At 50.6% G+C, this 27,652-nt stretch overlaps 1 protein-coding gene and 1 long non-coding RNA gene across 4 annotated transcripts; both read left to right on the top strand.

Moving 5' to 3' along the window:
• Positions 1-93: 93 nt before the first annotated feature.
• TYRO3 (TYRO3 protein tyrosine kinase) lies at positions 94-17,311 on the top strand. 3 transcript variants are annotated; one of them, XM_086321817.1, is made up of 19 exons: positions 94-257; positions 2,043-2,226; positions 2,460-2,560; positions 3,135-3,305; positions 4,779-4,865; positions 5,621-5,736; positions 8,132-8,309; positions 9,037-9,140; positions 9,675-9,819; positions 10,205-10,334; positions 10,417-10,517; positions 10,800-10,895; positions 11,227-11,307; positions 11,704-11,796; positions 12,213-12,334; positions 12,742-12,851; positions 13,027-13,186; positions 13,365-13,501; positions 15,846-17,311. In XM_086321817.1, the coding sequence occupies exons 1-19, from the start codon at positions 137-139 to the stop codon at positions 16,234-16,236; spliced, it is 2,628 nt and encodes an 875-aa protein (XP_086177943.1). In that variant the 5' UTR covers positions 94-136; the 3' UTR covers positions 16,237-17,311. The 3 variants fall into 3 exon arrangements, with proteins under 3 accessions (XP_086177943.1, XP_086177941.1, XP_086177944.1); XM_086321815.1 differs by having other exon boundaries at positions 8,995-9,140; XM_086321818.1 differs by lacking the exon at positions 94-257 and adding an exon at positions 609-1,048 and having other exon boundaries at positions 8,995-9,140.
• Positions 17,312-17,689: 378 nt separating this feature from the next.
• Positions 17,690-26,896, top strand: LOC147364720 (uncharacterized). The gene is made up of 2 exons (XR_015134927.1): positions 17,690-17,782; positions 26,220-26,896. It is a non-coding gene; the product is annotated as an uncharacterized LOC147364720 (long non-coding RNA).
• The last annotated feature ends 756 nt before the right edge of the window (positions 26,897-27,652 follow it).

The raw sequence follows: 27,652 nt of genomic DNA, 5'->3' as shown, positions 1-27,652 counted from the left end.
TCTCGGAGCCCCAGCCCCAGCGCCGCCCCCCGGGCCGGCCCCCGTCCCTCCCTCGGCCCTCCTCCTCCTCCTCCCTCTCTTCCCTCCTCCCTGGTCGCTCGCGGGCCGGGCCCGGCATGGTGCGGCGTCGCCGCCGATGGCGCTGAGGCGGAGCATGCGGCGGTCGGGGCTCCCGCCGCTGCCGCGGCCGCCGCCGCCGCCGCTGCTGCTGCTGGCGGGTCTGGCGGTTCTGCTGCTCCCCGAGCCCGCGGCCGCAGGTAGGGGCTGCCCGGGGGGCGGCGGAGAGCTGGGGGCTGCGGAGGGGCGCGGCGGGGATCGGAGCCCGGCGACTGCAGCGGGGCGAGCCCAGGGCCTGGGCGGGCCGGAGATTCGAGCGGGGGGCTCCAAGCTGGAAGGCCGAGGCTCGGGGGCTGGGGAAGGGGACACAGCGGTGGGTTCGCTCCGGGATCTCGGGTCAGGATCCCCACCCCCCAACTTTCTCGCGTCCGGGCTCTTCTAGTGGGGTTGTAAGGAAAGGAGTGGGGCTCCGAGCTGAGCGGTCAGCGGGGGATGTTAGGGACTGGCTTTTCCCGCCTCGATGTTCTGAGTTGTTTGTTCACCCCTCCCAGTCCCAGGGACCCCAGTCTGCTCGCCCCACACGCGAAGGTCCACCCTGAAGCCACTGGGGCTGGGACTCAGCACCCACAGGACCCCTACATCATGTTGGTACAGGGGCTTTCACAGTGCCCAGTCACAGAAAACACCTGGGCATACTCGAGTGCCTCTGCCTGCTCTGAGCTTCCTGAAACCCAGGCATGTTGGAGATGATGGACTGGGGCAGAGTTGCTGGTGTTTGCTCAGCCTTGTGTTCCCACACAGCCACTGAGGCATTTGCCTGTGGCTAGAGTGCTTCTTGCAGCACCCGGGATCCCTAAGTTCACACTACACACCCCTGGGACTGCCTGTCCTGTATGGGGTGTAAAGCTACCCGTCTTTGCCCTGTGACTGGTCCTGAGAAGGTGAAGGCGGTAGGAAGTGACACCGGGCAGAGCAGCAGCCCACCAAGCAGGTACCTTCTTTTCAGACAGCTTTCCCCGCTGCCATATCAGCATCTCAAAGGAGGAAAAGGAAGGGAAATAGTGACAGGAATTTACGAGCGGAAGAGTTGTGTGTATCTTAGGATCAGAGAGCTCAGAAATTTGCCTAGCATCACACAGCAAAGGGCAGGAAGAAGCTGGACTGGGTTTCAGTTATATGGATAGTTCACCTGCCCCTCTCTGCCTCACTGCTTAAAAACACACAGGAGGAGTGTGTGTGTGTGTGTGTGTGTGTGTGTGTGTGTGTGTTCAGTGGTAGTGTTCGAGAGGGTGGCCCCCTGTTGGTGTGACAGTAGCTCAGGGGTCTTGGGCTCAGGGCCCCTCCCTTCCCTTCTACCTCCTACCTTCCTAACACCCGCCCCTGCACACGTTCAGGTATTAATAGAGCGGCCGGCTGCCAGGAAGGCTGCCATGTGTTTGATCTGACGTGGTTTTGCAGCCATATGTTCTCCACTTCGGGGGAGCACCCCCTCCTTCCCTTCCTCCTTACATTTGCCAGAGGCGGGGGTGCAGGAGGATGCCAACAGCAGAGCAGGGTCTGGGCTGTCACCTTGGGTGGAGAGCTGGCTGCCTGTTGCACTGACTGGGTACAGCAGTGATTCCGAGGGTAGTACCTGCCCCAGGCTATGAGGGCGCCCCACTGTTGCAGCCTGGCTTGCTTTCCTTTTGGTGGTTGGGCCCGACTTAACATTGCCCAGCAGGGAGGCATGGGGAACCGGTCACTTCCTTACAGCTGGGAGGAACTTGGCAGTGGTAGAAATGGTGCCTGGAGAGCTTGTTGTGTTCCTTCCCACAGCCCTGGTTAGGCCACCTTCCGTCCCACACTGTCCTGCCTGTGCTGCCTTGGCCACTGGCTAGGAATGAGCCTTCTGACACAGAAACTAGGTGCTAGGAGAGGATGGGGGATATTTCCAGATGCAGGGTGCCTGTCAAGCAGAATGACACATTCTCTTTCCCACCTCTCAGGCCTGAAGCTCATGGGGGCCCCAGTGAAGCTGACGGTGTCTCAGGGACAGCCGGTGAAGCTCAACTGCAGTGTGGAGGGGATGGAAGAGCCTGAGATACAGTGGGTGAAGGATGGGGCTGTGGTCCACAGCATGGATCAGGTGTACATCCCCGTCAGTGAGCAGCACTGGATTGGCTTCCTCAGGTGCAGGACTGGGGGAGGGTGTGGGATGCCAGTCTGGGGGCATGTTGTGTTCTTGCCATGAGATTTGGGAGCTGAGGGCAATGCTGATGCCCAGAGGTCTGTGGTTTGGTTTTGTTTTTTAAATTCGGCCACCTGTGGCTACTTCCAGAAGTGGGGGAAGGCTGAACCCATTGAGTCTGCCCAGCAGAGCTGCCCCCCTTGACTCTGGGAGGCCCTGTGTCCTGTTTCCACAGCCTGAAGTCAGTGGAGCGCTCTGATGCGGGCCGGTACTGGTGCCAGGTGGAGGATGGTGACGAAACCGAGACCTCCCAGCCAGTGTGGCTCACGGTAGAAGGTGAGGAGGCAGAGCCACAGGGGTGTGTTGACCTGAGCAGGCGCTGTCTGCTAGGGACCACACCTATGCCCAAGGAAGCTCAGTGGAATCTGGGCGGCCGCATTGCCTTCTGGGACCCGACTGCACCAGACTCCAGGCCCAGCCCCTACATGCAAGACCTGGGGATTTGAGAGCCAAGGGGATGGACGGCTAGGACCCATCATCTATGGGGTGCAGTCGAGTTCCAGTTGTCTGACAAACAAGCCTTGAGCACCCATCTGGGGCTAGACCCTTTTCTGCCAAGTGGCCAGGCCAGGAGGGGGAGGACTGGGGGAGGGGAGGAAGGCTCCACAGCTGCAGGAGCCCAGAGCTGTTGAGCCCAGGAAAACAAAGTGACTAAGAAAGTAACAAAGGCCCCTGAATGGGATCTGGGGCTTGCCAGCAGAACTCTGCTAAAGCTCCCGCCCACTCCCCCTCCTTGTTGCCCCTCCCCCAGCTCCCCACCGTCTGCCTCTTCCCTGGCTTTGAGAAGGGCTGTTAGAGAAGGGAGAATCTGTCTCTCAAGGTTCACTCCCCACCTGCCTTTTACCCCTAGGTGTGCCATTTTTCACTGTGGAGCCAAAAGACCTGGCAGTGCCGCCCAATGCCCCTTTCCAACTGTTTTGTGAGGCCGTGGGGCCCCCAGAACCTGTTACCATTATCTGGTGGAGAGGAGGCACGCAGGTTGGGGAACCAGCTCCCTCTCCTTCCGTTTTAAATGTCACAGGTGAGCAGCCTCCGGAGGGGCTTTGAGCAGGGGTGGTGAGGCTGGCAGAGTTCAAACCTGCTTCAGTCACTAAGCTTGCTGTTGTGAGTGTCCAGAGTGCCTGAGAACGTGACCTACACCATTACTAAGCTCATTAGTCAGGTGTGCTAGACTGGCCGGGTGGGCTGATTTGTGGTGAGCCTGCTGTGTGTGCTTAAGGAGATGCTGGAGCCTCTTGCCTTTGTTCACAGCAGGCTAGTTCACAGCAGACTAGGCTGTGCACAGCTGGCCCTGGGAGGTGAATGTGTAGGACCAAGGGCACCCATCCCCCCCACCCCTCCCAAGGGAAGGAGCCAGGAACCAGCCCACGCAGAGCTAGGAGGAGTGTCTGGCAGACTTGTCTAGAAGACAAGTCTCAGGCTGCAGAGTTGGGGATAGTCGTGGAGCGGGGAGGAAAAGGGGGAAGGGGGAGCCAACGCACAGATAAATATACGAGCCTACTCGTCTAATGGCCCTTTCCAGAAAATCTCCAGACCTTTCCCAAACAACTGTATCTGGCCATGTCTCTACACAGTTAAACCAAAGCCACCATGCCTGCACACCCACATGGACCCCAAGATCCCCAGGCACACACCTCAGGCCCTTGTGAGGCTCGATTATGTGTGAAACAAAGTTATTGTTTCTGGTGGAGGCTTGAACTGGCCGAAAAAGATGGGCATCTGAGCTTGGTCTCATGTACTGCAAATTGGGAGGGATGGACACTGATTTGCCAAGTCCCTTAGGAATTTGAAAAGCGATGAACTGCAGAATCGGTTGGAAGTGAGGGCAGGTCCCGTTCGGGAGGCACTGTGTTAGAGCAGATGAGAAGGGAGGTCGGGTTCAGTTCTCTCTAGAAGTGCGTGGTTGGGACCCTCAGGCAGCCAGCTAGATAATAAGCACTCACTGAACTCCTACTCCACACACCACACTGTACTAGGCACCATGGGGGACCTAGGACAAAAGAAGGAGAAGCCATCGGTCCAGCCCCCTAGGAATTAGTATAATTGGGGAGACAAGACTCGTGCCATCAGGAGCAGAGAACTACTGAAAGGCAGAGAATTTGCAAATAGAACAATGTTTTGGCACAGAGCAAATACAGAAGGGCTCTCTGGAATGTGCAAAGGAGTGACCAGAAAAGGGAGGCAACTTTGTGCTGTCTGCCAGAGATGGGATGCCAGAGGTGGGGGGGGTGTCACATGTCACATTTCTCAAGTGTTTTACTGTGCACTTTACATATGTTACATCACTTGGTTCTCACAACTCTGCCATTCAGGAGATGAGAAAACAGAGCCCCAGCCTTGGGATTTATATCGCTGTCCCTATGGTCTAACCCTTTCTTTTGGCTGGAGGGTATTAAGCTAATCAGACCCAGAGCCTGGCTATCCCCCTTCCCCAATCCCAGACTGAGTGGGAGTTGATGCTCAGGGCATGCTAATTAAGGTTTTCTGGCCCCAGGGGTGACCCAGAGCACTGTGTTCTCCTGTGAAGCTCACAACCCAAAAGGCCTGGCCTCTTCTCGCACTGCCACTGTTCATCTTCAAGGTAGGAGGACCCCAGGAAGTGAGGGGCGGTGAGGCAGAGGCCCTCTCTGCAGGCTGTGGGTGAAGTTAGAATTGTTTGGTGTTCCAACTCGCCTCGGTCCTGCTGGGATCTGGGGGATGAGGGGTTAATTGGCATAGCTCCATTCCTAGTGGGAGCACCTGAGACCCTGCCACGGCTGCGATGAGAATAGAAACCTGACGTCACAGCAGATTTCCCATCTCAGAGCAGAGTCCTTAGGAGGGAACAGGGGACGGAGTTAGCAGGAGACGGTCAAGGCTCATGCCCAATCTTGCTTCTCTAGCCCCTGTGGAGGGAATAGGGGTGGGGGAAACAGCCTAGCAGGATGGTAGAGGCCCAGAGGGCTGCTGTGTACAGTGGGAGGGGTACAGAGGGAGAGAGCGAGCTGATGTATGCTCAGGAATGGGCTGTGGCTGCAGGGCCAGTTGCCTTTCACTGGTATCTCCCAAGGCCGAGATACTGTGTCTCCCACCCATCCACGGTCTTATCCTATTCCTTGATTAGACAGGGCTCTTGATTCAGGGAGAAGTGACCTATCTCCACAGCCTAGGCCCTCTCCCAGGTATGAGCAGCTATCTGCTGCTGGTTGCTTGGCTTCTGTATTACTGTGGTCCTGGGAGTGCTGAGTGGCCATCATTTTGGTGGGGGAACCCTAGGGAGGGACTCATGGCTCGACTCCCATACTCTCTCCCTTTCTCTATCCTTCTTGGGCACTGACTCTAAGTCCCCATCTGCAGCACTGCCCGCAGCCCCCTTCAACATCACAGTGACGAAGCTCTCCAGCAGCAACGTTAGCGTGGCCTGGATGCCAGGGGCTGACGGCCGAGCCCTGATCCAATCCTGTACAGTTCAGGTAGGCTGAAAGAGTGGGACAGGCTCTCCTGGCCATTCTCCTTCTGGCTGTCTTGGTGGCACTTTGTTGACAGTGGTATCACATTTACCTAGTCTTGCCCTCGGGGCTTGGACTCCACTATTCAGGTGTCATTCCCTTACCAGGAACAGCCCTGGCCATTGCCCCTTATCATAGGGTGCTCTAGCAAACAAGTGATGGCAGATCAGTTCAACCTGTGCATTCTTCAGGCTAGAAAACGGATCGGTAGATCAGACTGGGGATACCCTGGAAGAGTTTTACTTATGTGGGCAAAACCCCAAAGCTTTGATTTATTTGATGCCTGTACTCTCAAGCTCCACACCCCAACTCAGGCCTCAGAGGACAGGGGCCCAGAAGAGGTCCTGCACATTAGAGAGTGGGAGGGCCAAGTAAGGTGATCTAAAAATGAGGCAATGCCAGCTCGTTCGTTTTTGTCTGTTCACTCCGAAGTTATTTAAAGGGAACCTTTGAAACAGTTCTAGGCAGTTCTCCTGGGCAGCAAAGGGCCCTCCTGGGCAGCAAAGGCCCAGCAAAGGGTCCCCCTTTAGAGGACCCCACTCTGGCCCTCCTTTGGTGGCACCTCTTGCCCCTGGGCAGGGAATATATAGGGCCAAGGGAATATACCCGTCCAGCTCACCAGGACACCCCCTCCTCTTAAATCTGTCTGTTTCTGGGGCTGATATGGGGCTCCTCCCTGCTCCATCCCCTCAAGGATGGATCACACTAGGTACATGCACCCCTAAGCCCCAAGGATAGCCATCTGAGGGGGAATGGGTATGGAGGCCACTGTCCACACCCATGCACATGATGTCCCTCACAGTGCAGACCCTTGCCTGGAGGCTGGCTCTTCTCGTGCTGTCTCATTCAGGCTTGGAACTCCAAGGATTCAGAGAATTGTAGAAAAATGCAAACCTGATCTTCCAGGTTGTTTTGTAGCTTTGTTTGTCAGTATATTAAGATAGAAACTATTTTACTTAATAGCTGTTAGCTGATTTTTAACATTTAAAATCATATAAAATCATAATGTTTAGTCGTATGGTACACTGGATCTCCCCATTTGTACTCTTGCCCTGGGTTCCCAAAGTGTAAGGTGCAGGCCTGGTTCACGGTATCCCTAAGCTCCTAGGCACTTTGCCCTTGAGAAGCTCTGAGACTCTGGGCTGGCATTTATTTTTATTTTTTATTTTTTTTTAAGTCTTTTTTGAATTTGTTACAACACTGCTTCTGCTTTATGTTTTGTTTTTTGGCTGCAAGGCATGTGGTATCTTGGCTCCCTAACCAGAGATTGAACTGCACCCCCTGCATTGGAAGGCAAAGTCTTAACCACTGGACCGCCAGGGAAGTCCCTGGGCTGGCATTTAAACAGTTACTGGGTTGGCCAAAAAGTCTGGGTTCTTCTGCAACAACTTATGGAAATGTAAACAAACTTTTTTGCCAAATGAATACAAAGAGTGGTATCCACTGTAACATAATTATGCATCAAGCACAAAGGGGCATCAATTTTACTGAGTATTTGAGAAAGTGTTTCACAGAGAAAGTGATATTTGCACTGAATCTTGAAGGATGAGTTGGACTCCATTCTGCATAGGAAGAGCAGGTCATTTCCAGCAAAGGGAACAGAATTTGCAAAGACGTAGAGGTGTGGAATGTGCAGTGGGGGAGGATGGGAGGGGATGGGTTGCAAATGTCTGCTGATAGTTTTTTTTTTTTTTAATTGAAGTATAGTTGATTTACAGTGTTAATTTCTGCAGTACAGCAGAGTGATTCAGTTATAGATATATATGTTCTTTATTTTCTGCTACGATTTATCACAGGACATTGAATATAGTTCCTTGTGCTATACAGTAGGCCCTTGTTGTTTACCCATCCTATGTATACTAATTTGCATCTGCTAATCCCCAACTCCCCATCCTTCCCTCTCCCCCACCCCCCGCCTTGGCAACCACAAGTCGGTTCCTTATGTCTGTGAGTCTGCTTCTGCTTCATATATATATTCATTTTTGTTGTATTTTACATTCCACATGTAAGTGACATCATATGGTGTTTGTCTTTCTCTTTCTGACTTGTTTTGCTTAGTGTGATAATCTCTAGGTCCATCCATGTTGCTGCAGATGGCATTATTTCATTTTTATGGCTGAGTAATATTCCATTGGGTATATATGTATGAATGTATATATACACATACCACATCTTCTTTATCCATCCATCTGTTGGTGGACATTAGGTTGTTTTCATGTCTTGGTTACTCCACTGATAGACTTGAAGAGGCATAGGTTAAAGCCCCCAGTCATATCCATACCTATCCTACCTTCCATCCCATCTCACATGCCTAAGAAACCTCCCTCCCTTACCTCATTGATTTTCTGCTATTCTGTAGGTGACTCAGGCCCCAGGAGACTGGGAGGTTCTGGCTGTCATGGTCCCTGTGCCACCTTTTACCTGCCTGCTTCGGGACCTGACACCCGCCACCAACTACAGCCTCAGGGTTCGCTGTGCCAATGCCTTGGGGCCCTCTCCATATGCTGACTGGGTGCCCTTTCGGACGAAGGGTCTAGGTAAAGGACTTACAGAGCAGAGTACCTGGGCAGGGATGGGCAGGGGCGGGGCAGTGTCAGCTCCAGTTCTGAATGGAGTTGATTGAAAGAAGGTTACCTGAGAGTGGGGATCATACCTCAGTCAGCCAGCACTTCACTGAGTGCCTGCTGCTTACCTGTGAACTGGATAAATCCAGCCCCCATCCAGCAGCTCTAGTTCTAGTGGGTAGAACAGACAAGCAGAAAAGATTGGATAGTACGGTGGTAAAGAGTGCCCTAGGGGGCTCCAGGAATACCTGGTACAGAGATCTGAGGTCTGAATGAGAAGGAAGGACCCATATTTGGGGGGAAATCCCTGCAGAGAGGGCGCAGTGACCCTACAGCACAAACGTGCATGGAGTTCCTAGCAATTGGAAGGAGGCTGCAGGGCTGTGAGGAGAGGAGAGTGAAGGATGCCACTGAGGAGCAACCAAGGGGATGAAGAACAATACCCTGCCTCGCTGGGATGGTCCGGGCCTTGCCATTGCTCGCCCTTACTCCCCAGGACAGCGGGTGACAGCAGTCAGCAATGGCAGACAAACTGTTCCCCCACCTGTTGCTCTTGGAGCAGTTTAGTTCTACGGAGCCGGTTCCGAAGGCCCACATGGGCTAGTGATGGTGCACAGGCAGAGCAGGGCTCTTAGCAAGCTTCTCTCTTTGGGAACAGCCCCAGCCAGCGCTCCCAATAACCTCCGTGCCATCCGCACAGACTCTGGCCTCATCCTGGAGTGGGAAGAAGTGATCCCTGAGGGCCCTTCAGAAGGCCCCCTGGGACCCTATAAAATGTCCTGGGCTCAAGACAACGGTACCCAGGTAAGGGAAACTTCCACTCTCCAAGTGCGCTAGAGTCAGCCATCAGGGCTCCGAGGCCCTTCAAGATTCAGGTTAGTGGTCCTTGGTGAGCCTGGGGGCCGTGGTGGGCCTTCCACCACCCCTGGGAGTCTACGCCGTCCTGCCCTCCTCTGCAGGCTGCATTGTTCATTGGAGTCCATCTTCTGTTAAGACTGCTTCCAGTGTCCACTTTGAAAGTCAAGCAGGAAGTACATTCCTGCACAAACCAGGGGAGGACACAGATAAGGCCTTCTTATCCTCTTCCACCCCTCAGTTCCCTCCCATCCCCCACCCCTGCTTTCTCAGACTGAGCCTTGTTTGTGTTCAGGAGAGGCCTCTGCAGCCTGCAGCAGGAATGTGATGACTCCCAGCAGGTTGCGTCCCTGCATCCCCTGAACCCACAGTGTTCCTAGCCGCCCATGATCCTAGTGAGATCTTTTTCTGCCTTCAGGCCCCACCCAGCTGGAGCCTTTTTCCTCAGGCTCAGTGTGGGATGGGGGCTTTTCCTGGCTGCAGGGTGAGCTGACAGTGGAGGGGACCAGGGCCAACCTGACGGGCTGGGATCCCCAGAAGGACCTGACTGTGCGTGTGTGTGTCGCCAATGCAGTTGGCTGTGGGCCCTGGAGTCAGCCACTGGTGGTCTCTTCTCATGACCATGCAGGTAAGGCCTATAAGGGGAAGGGGCCACGGGATTGAGGCTTTCCAGGGCAGCCTGGACTGATGGGAGGAGATTGGCAGCACCTCCCCTCCTACGAGGCCCGAAGACTCAAGAGTCAAGCACTTGAGGCCAGGGTTGTATCTCATCCTCCATCCCCATGCCATGCAAGCTAGCACAGAAATGCCTGGTCACACTGTAGGTCCCAATAGCCAGGGCCTGTGGCTGACAGAGTAGGAACTCTTGGGTCTCCCTTTGGAGCCTCTTTCCACTCTGCTCCCTTCCTGACTGAGAGGAGCCGTTGGATCAGGCTCAGTGACCCTCATTTACAGATTCTAAAGGGCCTGCGTGGTGTCAGCCCAGCTCGTGCTACTGCCCCTGTCTCCCACAGGCCAGCAGGGTGCTCCCCACAGCCGCACATCCTGGGTGCCTGTGGTCCTGGGTGTGTTGACAGCCCTGGTGACGGCTGCTGCCCTGGCCCTCATCCTGCTTCGAAAGAGGAGGAAGGAGACACGGTTTGGGTAAGGGCTGGGGACATGGAGAGAAAAGCAGGCACTGACTGAAGACCGTGGAGCTGACTCCAAGTCCTGGGTCTCCTTTTAGGCAAGCCTTTGACAGCGTCATGGCCCGGGGGGAGCCAGCTGTTCACTTCCGGGCAGCACGGTCCTTCAATCGGGAAAGGCCTGAGCGCATCGAGGCCACACGTGAGTGAGTGGTGGGGAGTCCTACGAGGAAGGGATGGGCTGTCTTGAACCTGCACCTGCCTTTCTCTTACTGATTTGACCAATAGGTTTGAACCTTGCTGAGTCCTAGGCACACCATGGAAAAAACACGTAGACCTATCCTGAGGTCTCCGGCCCAGCTGTGGGGGAGCTAAATAAAGCTCATCTCTGCTTTGAGGGTGGCGTCTGGGGTGGAGGAGGCAGACTGAGTTTTGGATCAGGACCAGAGAGGTCGCTCCCTTTCTTATGGCCTCCTCCCCGCAGTGGACAGCTTGGGCATCAGCGACGAGCTGAAGGACAAGCTGGAAGACGTGCTGATCCCGGAGCAGCAGTTCACCCTGGGCCGGATGTTAGGCAAAGGTGTGTGGGGCTGAGCAGGGACTGGCCTGAGCTGCCAGGGCTGGGTGTGTCTGCTAGCTTCCATGTCACTCTGGGGCTGTGGATGTAGGTCAGCTCCTATGAACAGGATATGCTCATAAACTCCTGGCTGCTGGACATTTAGGGGAATGGAGGCTGGGGTCGAGAAAGGCTGAGGTGTCATCACTCCTAGCTTACTTTGTTTTGCTATGAATGAGGGAGCCTCCTTCAGTGGCCCCAGAAAGTGATACTGTGTCCCTATGAAGGGTCACTGGGGAGGTGGGGGGTGGGCAGGAGGTCAAGGGGACTCACCATTGTTTGGATCGGTTCCTAGGAGAGTTTGGTTCAGTGCGGGAGGCCCAGTTGAAGCAGGAGGACGGCTCCTTTGTGAAAGTGGCTGTAAAGATGCTGAAAGGTGAGTGGAGAATATCACTATAGTGGAATGAGGGTGTCACTTGGGAAGTGAAAGGGGGCTGATTCTGAAGCAGGCTCTGCTGGGCCCCTAGACTTTCCAAGATGTGTTAGTCAGCAGTAACTGGGATGCTTTCTCTGCCACGTGAATAATTCACAGGCATAAACCCACACTCCTTGGTGCCCCAGCCTCTGTCCTCTGCCTCAGCAGTGACTATCCTCTGATTTCACTTGGGGTGACTAAAGCTGTGGTTGCTTGAGTGGTTTGGCTGTCCAAACCAAAGAGAAGGCATGAGCGAGTGGAGATGTTGGACAGGCCAGCCTCCTGCTCATGACCAGACTGTTTCCCCGCGCCCACGGTGGTCACGTCTCCCTCCTTCCCTCCCTCCTTTTCCCCCAGCTGACATCATTGCCTCGAGCGACATTGAAGAGTTCCTCAGGGAAGCGGCTTGCATGAAGGAGTTTGACCACCCACACGTGGCCAAGCTTGTTGGTGAGTCCCTTCTTGGGGGGAGGTAAATGTAAAATGAGGCTAAAACTGTGCTCCCCCAAGGTGCTAGGGCAGCCTGTGGGGAGAAGCTCAGACTTGCCTGGTGAGTAAGCAGACACCAAAATAGCAAGGAGGGGCGTGGCTGAAATCTGATCAGGCTCCAGGTAAGGAGCTCAGTTTGTAGACCCTGTAGGTGAAGACTGCTTGTGTGAACAGAGGAAGAGGAGACAGAGAAGATGCTCCAGAGATTCAGGGGCAGCCAGAATGACTCCTGGGGAGTCACCAGGCCAGTGTGGAACTTATGGGGAAAGAGGTAGCAGAGCCAGGGCTAGAGGTAGGACCAGCAGGTAGGGACCCAGGCCGATGCTTGGACTGTCCCTTGACATTTATGTGCCCCGCTGACTCTCCCTTGTCCCCAGGGGTGAGCCTCCGGAGCAGGGCCAAAGGCCGTCTCCCCATCCCCATGGTCATCCTGCCTTTCATGAAGCATGGGGACCTGCACGCCTTCCTGCTCTCCTCCCGGATTGGCGAGAACCCCTTTGTGAGTGCCTGGGGTGGGAGTGGCCAGGAGTTGGAAAAGCACAGAAACCCTGGGAGAGAGGTTGGCTTGGTGGGCAGGGCCATTTGAGTAGGCTGGGAGAAGGTGGTCTCTAAGTCTGACCTTTATTGCTAACAGGCTTCCTTCTCCCTCACAAGTCCCCACTGGGAATTGAGGCTTAGCCAGGCCCCTTCCTGGGAGAGGAGCCCTGTGGGGCCCCAGATTGGGACAGTCTTGACTTTTGGGTGCTCTCCCTCAGGTTTGCCAAAGCTTCCTTGCTCTGGGAAGCCCCTCCACCCGCTTCCTTTCAGCCATTCTGAGGACAGTTGTTATGTTTCCTGGTCAGGGAATCCCGTTCCTCCTGCCCTGGCTAGGTCTGTCCTGAGCTTGCTGTCCTGTCTGCCCACCAGAACCTGCCGCTGCAGACCCTGGTCCGGTTCATGGTGGACATTGCCTGTGGCATGGAGTATCTGAGCTCCCGGAACTTTATCCACCGAGACCTGGCTGCTCGGAACTGCATGTATGTGAATTCTGGGAGGATTCGGGTGGGAGGCAGGAAGCAGTACCAGGAAGAACTAGCCCCCGCCTGGGACAGTATCTGCTCTGTGAGGAGATGGCCTGGGGACAGAGACACCCTGGATTTAGTAAGGCTGCGGCCTGGTGGAAGGCTGACCCCATCCTCCAACCCCTCCCAGGCTGGCAGAAGACATGACGGTGTGCGTGGCTGACTTCGGACTCTCCCGGAAGATCTATAGTGGGGACTACTACCGTCAGGGCTGTGCCTCCAAACTGCCTGTCAAGTGGCTGGCACTGGAGAGCCTGGCTGACAACCTGTACACTGTGCACAGTGACGTGGTGAGCAGGTGGCGGCGGCAGTACTGTGGTTAGCGTGTGGGTGGACCTGGAGCCTCTCCGAGGGCCCAGCCCACTCGGCTCCCAGCCTGAGGCCCCTGAGCCCCAAGGTGTGCTTGCTTGGAGACTGCTTGGCCTAGGAGGCCTAGTGACCCCTGCCCCCAACCTCGTTCTGTCCCAGTGGGCCTTCGGGGTGACCATGTGGGAGATCGTGACCCGTGGGCAGACGCCGTATGCAGGCATCGAGAACGCGGAGATTTACAACTACCTCATCGGCGGTAACCGCCTGAAACAGCCTCCGGAGTGTATGGAGGACGTGTGAGTGCCCCAGGGAGGGCGTTCTGGGAGGGGACAGGTGTTTGGGGTTTCGGCTGCTGGCTACCACCACACCTGCTGTCCTGGTGGAGGCTGCCATCCTCAGCTGAACTTTTGTGGAAATATCCTTGTCGTTAGAAGCGAGTCTGACTTCTACCCCGAACTTTCTTTTTCGTCTACGACTCCTGTTTTCTTTCTCTCCTCCTTTATCATCCTATAGTTCTTCCTGCAGCCTTTACTGATTGCTCATTTTCTCCAGATTCCGGGGAGAACCAGGAATCCCCCCCAGGGGCAGAAGGTCCAGGGTTGGGCAACAGTACGTGCAGGTTCCCCTGTTAGCGTTCTCCACTCGGACTCCTCCTCCAAAGCTGAGCGCTCCCTCCCCCTCCGGGAGTGCTCCGTGGGGGCTGGGAAAAACTGCTGCTCCATCGCATTCCTTGCTTGACAGGGAGGGGGCGCTGGGGGCGGGAGGCTGGGCTCCTTTCTTATCTGGGCCTCTGCTCTGGGGGAGTGAAGAGACCTAAGATAACAGACTGCAATCCCGGGGAGAAGGGCACTGTCTTCCCTGCTTTTTGGAAGCCTGGAGCCCTTGGGAGTGGGGCGGGATGGTGATACACTTGCTACTCGGTGGAGAGTCATGAACCCCTTGTGACTAGAACACAGTATCGCTAACATCAACTGGCTACTTCACAGGCATTCTTTCAGGTAATCCTCCTCTAACCCTATGAGGAAAAGACTATTATTATCCCCATTTTGTAGATGAGGAATTAGGATTAAAGAGGTTAGGTAACACGACCCATGTCACACAGCTATTAAGTGAATAAGTTGAGACTTGAACCTAGATCTATGTGATTTCAGAATGTGCTTATGAAACATGACCCCCACTATGACTTGTCTATTCTAGTATTATTCTCTCATGCCATGCAAGCCAGAGATTCCCTGGGCCCCCAGAGGACCTTTGCACTAGTACTAGGGGATGGGAGGCTACAAACCTATTTCCTGCTCTGGGGTTGGACCTCCAGAGGTCCAAGAATGGAGACAGGCAGAGGAAGACTCAGCCTGAGTGGTGGGATCCTCTTTCCTCTAGGGTAGGGGCTTTGAAGGACCCTGAGGCTGGACTGTGGGAGAGAGGGAAATCTGAGTGCACAAACCAGGGCTTCCCCATCAGCAGAGCTCAGGGGTCAGAAAACTCTGGTCTCCCAGTGGCTGCAGCCTGCTTGGGCGTCTGAAGTCACAAAGGCTCTGCTGGGCAGTGGGGACCAGGCCCTGGCTTAGTGTCATGCAGGACTGAAGGTAGTGTTGTTAGTAGGGGGTGGGCAGGAGCTGGCCTCCCACCAGGCAGCCCGTGGACAGGCGCCAGTTGGCTCCTGGCACGGCCTTGACAGTGTAGCCCAGCCCAGCCACATAGCCGTGGCCTGGACCATTCCCACGACCTATTCAGTGTCTGGCATGATTTTCCCCCATCATTGGAGGCCCCTGTCAGGAGGCCTGGTATGTGGGGAGTGTTTGGGGCTTTTATTGTGGGCACAGGCAAGAAAGTCAGGCATTTGCTCTTACTAGATCTGGTCTTAGCCCCTTGCTGTTAAATTTTTTTTTTCCTTCAGCATGAGGCATTCCCTGGGAATAGGAATAAGACCTCAGGGAATCTATAAAGCTCTTAAAGTTGTACATAAAAAATGTTGCTGCCAGGGAACGGGCTGGAAGCTTTTCTGATTCTCAAAGGTGTCCATGAATAATGAGGATTTAAGACCCCCTGAATGGATGAGGATTTAGGACAAAGGGTGAATGCTCAAATCTCACTCCCCTCCAAATAACCCTGACTCCTGGGTATGTTTCACAGGACAAAAACACTCCTACCACCCCCTCCCAAAACAGCAGAAGAGGGACTCCAGACCCTACCCACCTGGTTTCGTCACTTTCTACCTGTGTGACCTTAGTCAACGTTCTTAATCTCTCTGTGCCTTTTTTTGAACATTGGTAGGGTAGGAATCATTTATTTCATAATATTGTGAGAATTAGTAATAAATATAAAATCCTTAAAATAGTGCCAGACACACAGTAAACCCATAGTGCCAGTAAACAGTGCCAGACACACAGTGTTTGATTTATATATATTTGACCTTGCCATGTGGCTTGCAGGATCTCAGTTCCTTGACCAGGGATTGAATCTGGGCCACAGTAGCGAAAGCCAGAATCCTAACCACTAGGCCACCAGGGAACTTCCACAATCACATCTTTTTAAATTGTGGTTTCATATAATAAAGGGGCCTCTGCTTTTGAGAGGAGGACCCTTCTTCCCCTTTCTCTGGCTCCTCACTCCCTCCCCTCACCCTTTTCTCTGTCCCAGGTATGAGCTCATGTACCAATGCTGGAGCGCCGACCCCAAGCAGCGCCCGAGCTTCACTTGTCTGCGAATGGAGTTGGAGACAGTCCTGGGCCGCCTGTCTGTACTGTCCGCCAGCCAGGACCCCTTGTACATCAACCTTGAGGGGGCCCAGGAGCCTACTGAGGGAGGCGACCTGGAGCTGCCTGGCGGGGACCAGGCCAGCAGCGGGGCGGGGGATGGCAGTGGCCTGGGGGCCGTGGGGGGCACCCCCAGTGACTATCGGTACATCCTCAGCCCCGGGGAGCTGACTGAGCAGCCTGGGCATGGGGAGCAGCAGCCAGAGAGCCCCGTCAGTGAATCTCAGAGGCTGCTGCTGCTGCAGCAAGGGCTACTGCCCCACAGTAGCTGTTAGCCCACAAGCCAAGGGCATCCGGGGCCACGTGGCTGGCTCTGCCGGCCGCTGTGCTGGCTGACTAAGCCCCGTCTGACCCCAGCCCAGGCGGCAAGGCGTGGAGGCTCCTGTGGTAGCCCTCCTGAGCTGTGCTGGAAGCCTGGACTGACCAATCACCCAATCCCAGTTCTTCCTGCAAAACTCTGTGGCCAGCCTGGCATCAGTTCAGGCCTCTGCTGGGTGGAGGTGGGCCAGGCCTGGTTGTCTAAATGCAGGCAGCTGGCAGAGGGGGGTGGTTATGTTTCCATGGTTACCATGGGTGTGGAGAGAAGTTGGGGCCCCTACTCTCCCAGCTGAGCGGCCCTGCGGCTTCAGTGCATGCATTGAGGCGTCTCTGTCCTGAGGGCCCATCTGTGTCTGTGCTTGGGGTTTAAATACCTAGGTTTGCCCCTCCTCACAAAGAGATGCCCTTGTATTATTCCCCTTTAGGTGAGAATTGGTAAGGGATTGGTACAGTCGGGTCCCAAGCCCCTGTAGCATGAGGTAGTGGGACACTCAGGTCTGAATCGTTGTCACCTTCCCGGTTACCCATCCTGTCTAGGTCAGGAGTAAAGAGCAGCTGAGCAGATCACGGCCAGGAATGCTGAATGACATGGGCCATCCTTTGCCCAGCTTTTAAAGGCAGTGCACTGAGGAGCTGGGCAAGAGGAAGGGATGCTGTGCCCAGGAATGAATGAGGCCAGAGAGGAGTCCAGGAGCCCCTCTTCACGCCCTCCTGTCTGAGCATGCTACCATATCCCAAAATATCCCAAGACTAACAAAGGCAGCTGTGTTTCAGCCCAGTCCTTCCATGCAGCATCCCTTAGTTCCAACTTTGCCTCTAACTGGAGACCCTCTTCTGTTCCATGTCTCCAGAGATGGAGAGAAAATAGGCCTGGTGACTGGTGTGGCTGAAGGGGAGTAACTGGAGCCTAGACCCCAGCCCTGACTAGGGAAGCCTCTGGGAGTGCATGGGGCAGGCCCTTGCTGTTAGGGACTTTTCCAAGCCGTTAGATGCTGTTTAAAAACAGAAATAAATTGAAGACTAAAGACTCAAGGCTTTGTCTCTTAAATGTTTACTTTTCTTTCCAGATCACAAAAATGAAGCATCCCTGCAGAGAGAAAAGTCTGAAAAGACATATGCTAAAATATTAACAGCTGTTATCTTTACATGATGTCATTAAGGGGATTTTCTTTTTCCTTTATGTTTCCCAAGTTTTCTGCATTGAGCACAAAATGCTTTTGTAATTACAGACAGTCCCAAAGAATCTTAAAGATAATACATAGTTAGAGATAATTAGGAAAATGCAGAAAGTCATTTTAAAAATGCCAAATACCTATAATCCTTCTACCATTGACCTTTTGAAAATGCAAATGTTTTGAAAAAGTGCTTTATCTTGGAAGAGAGACAAAGAGACTATTTGGCTGCCTCCTAACCCTCTATCAGACTCTGTTGGGTGTGGAGACAGCGCTCACCTTCACAATGTCACCTGGACCCAGGAAGTGTGAAAAGTGGGCACAGAGAATGGTGAGCCTCTTGGGGATTAGAAATAAGAGCATGAAGTTTGCTTTCAAGTATTTCCATCTGAAAACTGCAGAAGCTTTTAGAGCAAGCTAATGGGAATGAGCCACAGGAGGCGTGAGAAATGGCCGCTCTCTTTGTTGAGGGGTGTGGGAAGACTGGGAGGGACACAGGTATTGCACGGCTGGCTGAGGGCAGTGGAATGGGGCGGATACTTTTTGAAAGCAAATATCCTGAAAAACCTGTTACTGGAACTCCAGATTCTCGTTCCCACGTGGATCATAAGACCCGAAGTAACTTTCAGGCTTTCAGAATCTTTCCTGCTTGTGATTAGCTTTAACTGCAGGTAATGATTTGGAGAAGGAAATGGCAACCCCCTCCAGTATTCTTGCCTAAAGAATCCTGTGGTCAGCGGACCCTGGTGGGCTGCCGTCTATGGGGTCCCACAGAGTCGGACACGACTGAAGCAAATTAGCAGCAGCAGCAGATAATGATTATCTGTGAGGTAGTGTTTGGGAATTACTGACTGGGAGACCTTTCAGTTCAGTTCAGTCGCTCAGTTGTGTCTGACTCTATGACGCCATGGCCTTTACACCTTGGGAGATCTTTACATCTAAATAATTGTCTACTATTAATGGACTCCTGTTATGTGTCAGGTATAGTGCCTGGTGCTTCATGTATATTATCTCACTTAATACAGGGAATATGCCTATAAAATGGGACTATAATTATCCTTCAAAAGGACAGAAATGCAGAATAAGTAACTTGTCTAAGGTTATGTAACTAACAAATGGTTGATCCAGACTTTAAGCCTACTATATCAGAGAGCAGAGCCTGTGCAATTCTCCTACCACACCAGAGAGTGTCTAGAAGTTGCATTGCAATCATGTCATCTTTTGGGTGACTGCTTGTCAATAGTAGGTACCTTTAACAATGCACAGGACAGGGGACTTCTGGTGGTCCAGTGGTTAAGACTCCGTACTTCCTCTGCAGGGGGCATAGGTTTGACCTCTGGTCCAGGAACTAAGATCCCACATGCCACATGGCAAGGCCAAATACATAATAAATACATTTTTAAAAAATACATAGGAGTTCCAGTAAGTGTGTGTGTGACAAAGTAATCTATCTAAATTGAAATTATCAGTAATTAAAACCAGTGTAAGTAACTTTTTCAGCTCAGTCTCTTTTCCCCAAGCACCTTGGACCTTGGCCCCCCTGCAACAGTCGTGGGGTTTGAGGTAGGTGATAATAGTGGAATTTTTTTTTTTATTATTATTAAGTTTTTTGTCTGCACCACATGGCATGCAGAATCTTAGGTCCTCTACAAGAGATCAAACCCAAGCTCCCTGCACTGGAAGAGCAGAGTCTTAACCACTTGACCACTAGATGAGTCCCAATAGTGGAATTTTTAAAAACCTTTTTATTGAAGTGTGACACATACAAAAAGTATATACCGATCAGAAGTGTATAGTCATATGGAATTTTCACAAACAGATCCAAATAGCCAGTAAGCAGATCGAGAAACAGAATGTTACCAACGCTCCAGGAGCAATTTGGGTCTCTGCCGCTTCTCTCCTCCCCAGAGGTAACCTCTATCCTGCCTTCAAACACCACTGATTGGTGTAGCTTGTTTTGCAGTTCATATAAATAGAATCATATAGGTTGGATTATTTTGCGTTTGCCTTCTTTCACTCAGCAATGTTTTCCAGAGTCATCAAGCTGTTGTCAGATCCAAGTTCATGCACCCAATGCACAGTAAGGCCAAACAAACCAAAATGCTGAAGTTTGGAGCAGAGAAAGGTTTAACTGCAAGGACTCAGCAAGAACAGGCAGTTCATACTCAAAATGGCTGAACTCCTCAGTGGTGTGGGGAGGTTTTTTTGTTTTGGGCTGTGCCCTCAAGGTTTGTGGGATCTTAGTTCCCCAACAAGGCTCAGTCTCTTGCCCCCTGCACTGGCACTGGACTGCTAAGGACTTGCCAAGGAAGAGTTTTTATAGACGAAATTTGCTTGGAGGGCTGCAGGGTGCAGGACCTTCCTTTGATTGGTTGGTGATGACGTAACAGGGTGGTTCTGGGAGTCAGCCTTCTGGTTCTAACCAGTCTGGATCCCCTGCTTTGTGTGAAATTACCATCCTCCACATGGGTGGGGGCCTTAGTCCTCCTAGGCAGAAGGACTCAGAGATTCGTATCACTTTGTGATGTATATTCCTTGAGGAGGAACTAGTAACCTGCCCCTAGTTTCCTTTGTTTCTGCATTCCTTTATTCCCCTAATTAGTAACTGCTTGAATCTGCCCTTTGAAGCTCAGGGAAGGTCTATAGGACTGAAGCCTTTTTCCTACAAACCAGAAATAGAGGACACAAAAAGGCTTTTGTACTCAGGAGGGGCCCCATAGAATGCTGCTTGGTTTCAGAGCCACAACAATTTTGAGAGATGGGAGTCGAAGGGAAGAGACAAGAGTAGAGCAGTGTTTTTGTTTTGTTTTGTATTTCTGTGTTTTTAAATTATGTCCTCTGGCTCAGTGCTTCTCATACCTCAAACAAGATGCTACAAACAAATTCCTTGAGAATCTTGTTAAAAATATAGATTCTGATTTGATAGGTGTGTGGTGGGATTCTGAATTTCTAACAAGTTCTGAGGCGATGCAGATGTTGCCAGCCTGAGGCCCACACTTCGAGGCGTAAGCAGTATGCTTCACAGTGGGCAGCGGCGTTTTAAAACCCATTCAACGACTGCAATATATAATCATTTCACCGTAATAACACTAATGGGAAAGATTGGAACATAGTTTCTATATCATAAAATTTGATTATGTTTTTCTGAATGATACTCTTCTACTAAAAAAAAAATAATTTATCTTTTCAAATAGATGTCAAATACACATAAAAAAACTTTAATAGGTAGACAGTGAAAATAACTTGCCTTGCTGCTGGCCCCTTATTTCGTCTGTCCAGAGGTAACCACTGTTACTGATTAACTGTGAAATGTTCAAGGGATATTTTACCCATATACTTATTTATCTTTTACACAAATGGTAGGTAATTGTACATGCTGTTCTGCCTCTTGTTCTTTTTATTATTAACAATATGTGTGTAAGTAAATATCTAATGGTATGTATTCTAGATATTGTTCAGTTCAGTTCAGTCGCTCAGTCGTGTCCGACTCTTTGCAACCCCATGAATCGCACCACACCAGGCCTCCCTGTCCATCACCAACTCCCGGAGTTTACTCAAACTCACGTCTACCGAGTCGGTGATGCCATCCAGCCATCTAATCCTCTGTCATCCCCTTTTCCTCCTGCTCCCAATCCCTCCCAGCATCAGAGTCTTTTCCAATGAGTCGACTCTTCACATGAGGTGGCCAGAGTATTGGAGTTTCAGCTTTAGCATCAGTCCTTCCAATGAACACCCAGGACCGATCTCCTTCAGAATGGACTGGTTGGATCTCTTTGCAGTCCAAGGGACTCTCAAGAGTCTTCTCCAACACCACAGTTCAAAAGCATCAATTCTTCGGTGCTCAGCTTTCTTCACAATCCAACTCTCACATCCATACATGACCACTGGAAAAACCACAGCCTTGACTAGACGGACCTTTGTTGGCAAAGTAATATCTCTGTTTTTTAATATGCTATCTAGGTTGGTCATAATTTTCCTTCCAAGGAGTAAGCATCTTTTAATTTCATGGCTGCAGTCACCATCTGGAGTGATTTTGGAGCCCCCAAAAATAAAGTTTGACACTGTTTCCACTGTTTCCCCATCCGTTTCCCATGAAGTGATGGGACCAGATGCCATGATCTTAGTGTTCTGAATGTTGAGCTTTAAGCCAACTTTTTCACTCTCCTCTTTCACTTTCATCAAGAGGCTTTTTAGGTCCTCTTCACTTTCTGCCATAAGGGTGGTGTCATCTGCATATCTGAGGTTATTGATATTTCTCCTGGCAAGCTTGATTCCAGCTTATGCTTCTTCCAGCCCAGCGTTTCTCATGATGTACTCTGCATAGAAGTAAATAAGCAGGGTGACAATATACAGGCTTGACAAACTTCTTTTCCTATTTGGAACCAGTCTGTTGTTCCACGTCCAGTTCTAACTGTTGCTTCCTGACCTGCATACAGGTTTCTCAAGAGGCACGTAGGTCAGGCAACTCTTTCAGAATTTTCCACAGTTTATTGTGATCCACCCAGTCAAAGGCTTTGGCATAGTCAATAAAGCAGAAATAGATGTTTTTAGGTAGTGAGAATAGGAAACAGGAGTTCAAAATGGCGGTGGCTAAAAGACAAGGAAAGGAAAAGCCCACGAAAATAGAACAAAGAAAGGTCTGAGGACCGGAAGTGAAGACCTCAGGTAGAACAGCACTCCTGGCTAAGCCCAATTTGCATAGGGCAGGCCCAGGGGGAGGAAAAAAAACATATAAAAGGAGGAACCAAAGCGCTTTCTCTCTCTCTTCCCCGCATGCGTGCCTGCACTCCCTCTCTCTCCCTCTCTCTCCTCCCCCCTCTCTCTCTTCCTCCCTCTCTCTCCCCACCGCCACGTGCGGCTTTGGGTTGGCATGCCCTCAGGCTTTGAGGATGGATTCTCCTGCTATCTTCTAAATAAAATACAGCTGTAACACTGATTTGTCTAAGAGCTATAACACGGTCTGTCCAAGACCGGAGAGCTGTGACGCACCGAAGGCTTTAATGTCCGTCATTCCAAATCTTTGTTGTGATAGAACCGAGGAGCATACACTCGCCTGACAATATTGTTCTAAGTTCTTTTGGTATTTTAATTCATTTAAAGTTCACAACAACTCTCTCCAACAGGTATGATTATTATTTCCATTTTATAGATGTAATTCAAATCTAATATACCCTACAAGCCTCGAATTTGAAGGTTTTTCCCTAGCTGTACACATGCATCTCTACTCCTATATATATCATAATTTATTAAATAAGTTCACTATTGATAGACAGCTAAATTGTTTTCAATACTTTGCTATTACAGAGTGCTGCAATGAATTTTTGAAGCACATTGTTTCATACTGATGAGTATAGCCATAGGAAAATTCCTAAAAGAGAAATTGCTGAATCAAAGGAATGTGCATTTAACATGTTGGTCAATATTGCCAAACGGGCTTCCCTGGTGGTCCACTGGCTAAAACTCTACTCCCAACACAAGGGGCCTGGGTTTGATGCCTGGTCAGGGAACTAGATTTCATATGCCGCAACTAAGTTCACACGCCATAATGAGGATCCCTCTTGCTGCAACTAAGACCAAATGCAGTAAAATAAATAAATATTAATATATATATATATTGCCAAATTGCCTTCCATAGGTGAGTTTTGTCTATGTGATAGATGAGAAAGGTATTTCCTTGTAACTTTGGTTTGTATTTCTCTTATGAATGAGGCATCTTTTCATGTTTAAGAGCCATTTTGATATTCTTTACAACTGTCGTATACTTAAAAAAAATTGTAGTTGATTTACAATGTTGTGTTAGTCTCTGCTGTACAGCAAAGCGAGTCAGTTATACATATACATATATCCACTCTTTTTTAGATTCTATTCCCATACAGGCCAATACATAATGTCAAATAGAATTCCCTGTGCTGTACAGTAGGTTCTTATTAGTTATCTGTTTTTATATATATAGTAGTTTATATATGTCAATCCCAATCTCCCAATTTATCCCTCCACCTCCCATCATGTACTGTTTTACCAAACCGTTGGTCTCTTGTTACTGATTCATAAGTGTTGTTTTTTTGGCTGTGCTGCTCAGCTTGTGGGATCTTAGTTTTCTGGCCAGGGATTGAACCTGGACCCTTGGCAGTAAGAGCACAGAGTCCCAACCCAATCACTGGACCACCAGGGAATTTCCCATAATTGCTACTTTATATTAAGGAAATTATTCTTTTGCCTGTGATATGTAGTAGGATGGGTTTTTGTTTATTTTTGGCTGTGTGCAGGCCCTTCTCTAGTTGTAGCGAGTAAGGGCTACTCTCTAGTTGTGGTGCGAGGATTTCTCATTGAAGTGGCTTCTCTCATTGTGGAGCGTGGGCTTAGGGCTCTCAGGTTTCAATAACTGCAGTGCATGAGCTCAGTAGTTGCGGTTCCCCGGCTCTAGAGCACAGGCTCCGTAGTTGTGGTGAACGGGCTTAACTGCCCCAAGGCACATGGAATCTTTCTGGACCAGGGATCGAACCGTGTCTCATGTATTGGCAGGTGGATTCTTTACCACTGAGCCACCAGGGAAGCCCCTGTATGGTGTTCTTTATTGTAGTTGTTTGAATGTGTCTGTGTATGCATGTGTATGTGTGTGGCTTCTGGCTTTCATGTTACACTACTTAGAGAGGATTTCCATACTCCAGCATTATTTTTAAAAACCTATGTTTTCTTCTAGGGCTTCTAAAGTCTACTTTTCATTGCTCCATTTTGAGTCATCTAAAATATAGATTCCAGATGGCTATTTATTGTCCCAAAAATCTCATATTGAACAATCCATGTTTTCTGAACATTTCTTGAATAATCTCTGTATTTCTATGTATTACTTCCTTTTCATATACTGTATTCACATATATATTTGGGTTTATTTCTAGGCTTTTTATCCCATTTTACAGTATCACTAGTACAGTATTTTAATTACTGAGAAGGAATGTAGTTTTCCTACGTGTTCCTCTTCCATTTTTTTTTGCAACATCCCCCCAGGGGTTAAGGAACACCATCACAGGGCATGGCTGTTCGTTGTTCAGTCATGTCTGACTCTTTGCAACCCCATGGACTGTAGCCTGCCAGGCTCCCCTATCCATGGAATTCTCCAAGGCAAGAATACGGAGTGGGTTGTCATTTCCTACTCCAGGGGATCTCCCCGACCCAGGGATAGAACCTAGGTCTCCTGCACTGCAGGTGGATTCTTTACCACTGACCCACCGGACATACTTGCAGTCTAAGGAAGAAATGCAGGTCTTCCAAGGCTTTACAAAACAGTGATTTGTTCATGACGTCATCCAGCAAAGAAGACCACAAACAGGATCAGAACCCAGGGATTTACCTAGTTCTTCCTTCTCTCCAATGCCCCAGCATGGGAGGGTAGAGGTGGCAGAGAGGTTGGGTCAATTTTTCAATCACCATCCACAACTAACAAATCATTAAGTCTTGTTGATTTCAGTCTCCTAGTTTGATTGATTGATTGATGCTTGGCTGCACAGCATGTGGGATCTTAGTTCCCCTATCAGGGAACCAACCCACACCCCTTGCAGTAGAAGCTGAGTTTTAACCACTGGACAGACAGAGAAGTCCTAACCTCAGTTTTCTAACACCATAGAGATAGGATGTAAAAATAATATTTATTTCACAAATCCTTTTGAAGATTAACTAAAACAGTTATCAATGAGCCTAGAAGAGTGTCTGGCTAAGGGCCAAAGTCCAGTAAATGTAAGGCAGAGCTCCTCTCCTTTCCCCCAAATCCCTGTTTTCCCCTGGGGTAAAGCAAAGGAGAAGGCAATGGCAACCCACTGCAGTACTCTTGCCTGGAAAATCCCATGGATGGAGGACCCTGGTAGGCTGCGGTCCATGGGGTCGCTGAGGGTCGGACACGACTGAGTGACTTCACTTTCACTTTTCACTTTCATGCATTGGAGAAGGAAATGGCAACCCACTCCAGTGTTCTTGCCTGGAGAATCCCAGGGACGGGGGATCCTGGTGGGCTGCCGTCTACGGGGTCGCACAGAGTCGGACGACTGAAGCGACTTAGCAGCAGCAGTAGCAGCAAAGCAAAGGAGAGAAGCTCTTTGGATCTTGCCTAAGACACACAGACGTGGAGGAAGCCCCTGGATGATTAAGAGGGAGGTTGGAATTTTACATTTCGACCCTTGAGAACCCAAAAGGCCCCAAGTCAGAGGGCTGTGCCAGAACTTTGATAGAGCAAAGTTCATCTATTGCCGCCGCCAGCGCCTTTCCTCTACCCACCGGTTCTGACAAGGGGCGGATCCGGAGGAGCCGGGGCCGGGCGGCTCGGCCCACAGAGGGTCACGCGGGACTGGGGCCGGAGCCTAGAGCGACTTAGCCCGCGGGCTCGGCTGGCCCACTAGGGAGCCGGGCCACGCGCGGGGTCGCAGGCGGTTCGCTCCGCCCTGGCCTCAGCAGAGGCCTCTCCGCGGCCAGCAGGGAGAGGCTCCGGCCGGACACAGGCACCTTTGTCCGCGGCTTGGAGGGGCCCCAGCTGCAGCCCAGGGAGCCGAGTGTGGCTGCGACGGCCGGAGGGAGCGCTCCCCCGTCCGGAGGCCAACGGTTGGGTCCTCCCATCACGCAGAGAACATTCCACCGTCTAAATGCCTGCGTCTGGGAACAATAGCTTTTGTTAACCCTGGCTTAAGTTGGTCCTCTGGAAGTAAAATTTAACTCAACGAGGATTGACTTGGCCGCAAAGACTGTAAGAGAACTGTGAGCACCATTTTTTTCTTTAATCCTAGGAGCTTGTGCTTTGGGAGACACGGAAAACGTCACTGAGTTTGACTAGAAAGAGCCAAGGAGCGCGTGGACAGCAGGTGCCGAGAGGGCAGAGGAGGGCAGATGTAGGTGAGCCGGCGCCATGGGGCAGTGTGGAGGCCGACGGTGTCCCGACCTGGTGGCTGGAGCTGTGGGGCTACCACATGGAAACAAGGGATGGGAATGCTTACTGGGTGAAATGTAAGTGGAGAATCCCAGGACAGTGCTAAAGCCTGTGGACCAAGAAAATACTGCCTACCACTTCAGGACACTACAAAGGTGGCCCATCATCAAGCCATAGCCCCTAGAGCCTCAGCTCCTACCCTGCAGGGTGCACCTGGAGGGGATTCTGGAGGAAGAAAAGCAGGATGCTGGCCTAGATAGTTCAGGTGCATTTCAAAGGAATAATTTCATTGGGCCCAGACTCTTGAATCTTCCAATACACAGAAAAGTGCTAAAATCATTAACTTTAGAGATTGTTTTTTTTGTGATGAGAATAATCTCTTGATATTCAACTAGTTTTTTTCACAGCAAAAACTCCTATATACTGTGACTCTTCCCTTACCTCTTTGGTAAGATCCTCAGAGTTATCTGAGAGGCTGTTTCCCAGACGATAGTTCACAGTAAAGGTCCTAGAATAAAATGTAACTCGCGGCTTTTAGGTTGTGTGTGTGTTCACTCTACAAGCCCCAAACAATAGTCCAATTCAACAAAACAATTTTTCAATATATATACATTTTTTTGACAAAGAATTTGATTTTTATAGTTGCTGCTGCTGCTAAGTCGCTTCAGTCGTGTCCGACTCTGTGTGACCCCATAGACAGCAGCCCAACAGGCTCCCCTGTCCCTGGTATTCTCCAGGCAAGAACACTGGAGTGGGTTGCCATTTCCTTCTCCAATGCATGAAAGTGATGAAAGTGATTTTTATAGTTAAGAATCAGTATATATTTAAAGATTGGTATCAGTCTTTTATTAAAATGAAATATAGAAAATATAACATGTAAAAATGGATGAAAGAAATATGGTGCTCAAAACATTTAAATCTTCATTTGTTAGGAAATACTTTCTTGTTTGTGACCCAGAGGTACTTTGGTCCAACTACTGAAATTTACAAATGAGGAAAAAAAGGAGAGTCAGAATCATTTGTTACTTGCTCAGCCTTTTATGGTAAAATGCAGCATGAGTTTCTACCAGCACCATCTCTCATTACTCTGAGTTGCAAATTTAGGATGAGAAAAGTGTTAAACCTTATAGAAACTTAGTTTTGCAATGCGTCAGTAGTGTCTTCTAGAAACACATTGAATATTATTGAAACTGTGCTGCCTTCTTTCAAGTCTGTTATTTCTTTTGGTCAGATCATGGGCCCCTTTTTGAAAGTTGGAAAGTTTCAAACTGTCAACTCTGTTCAAGCAATGAA

The sequence above is a fragment of the Bos grunniens genome, chromosome 10, assembly GCF_055505025.1.
Source record: "Bos grunniens cultivar Pamir isolate PY7600 chromosome 10, Bosgru_T2T1.0, whole genome shotgun sequence".
NCBI lineage: Eukaryota > Metazoa > Chordata > Mammalia > Artiodactyla > Bovidae > Bos > Bos grunniens.
The sequence above is the reverse complement of the archived record's forward strand: the minus strand, read 5'-3'. Positions and strand labels throughout refer to the sequence as shown.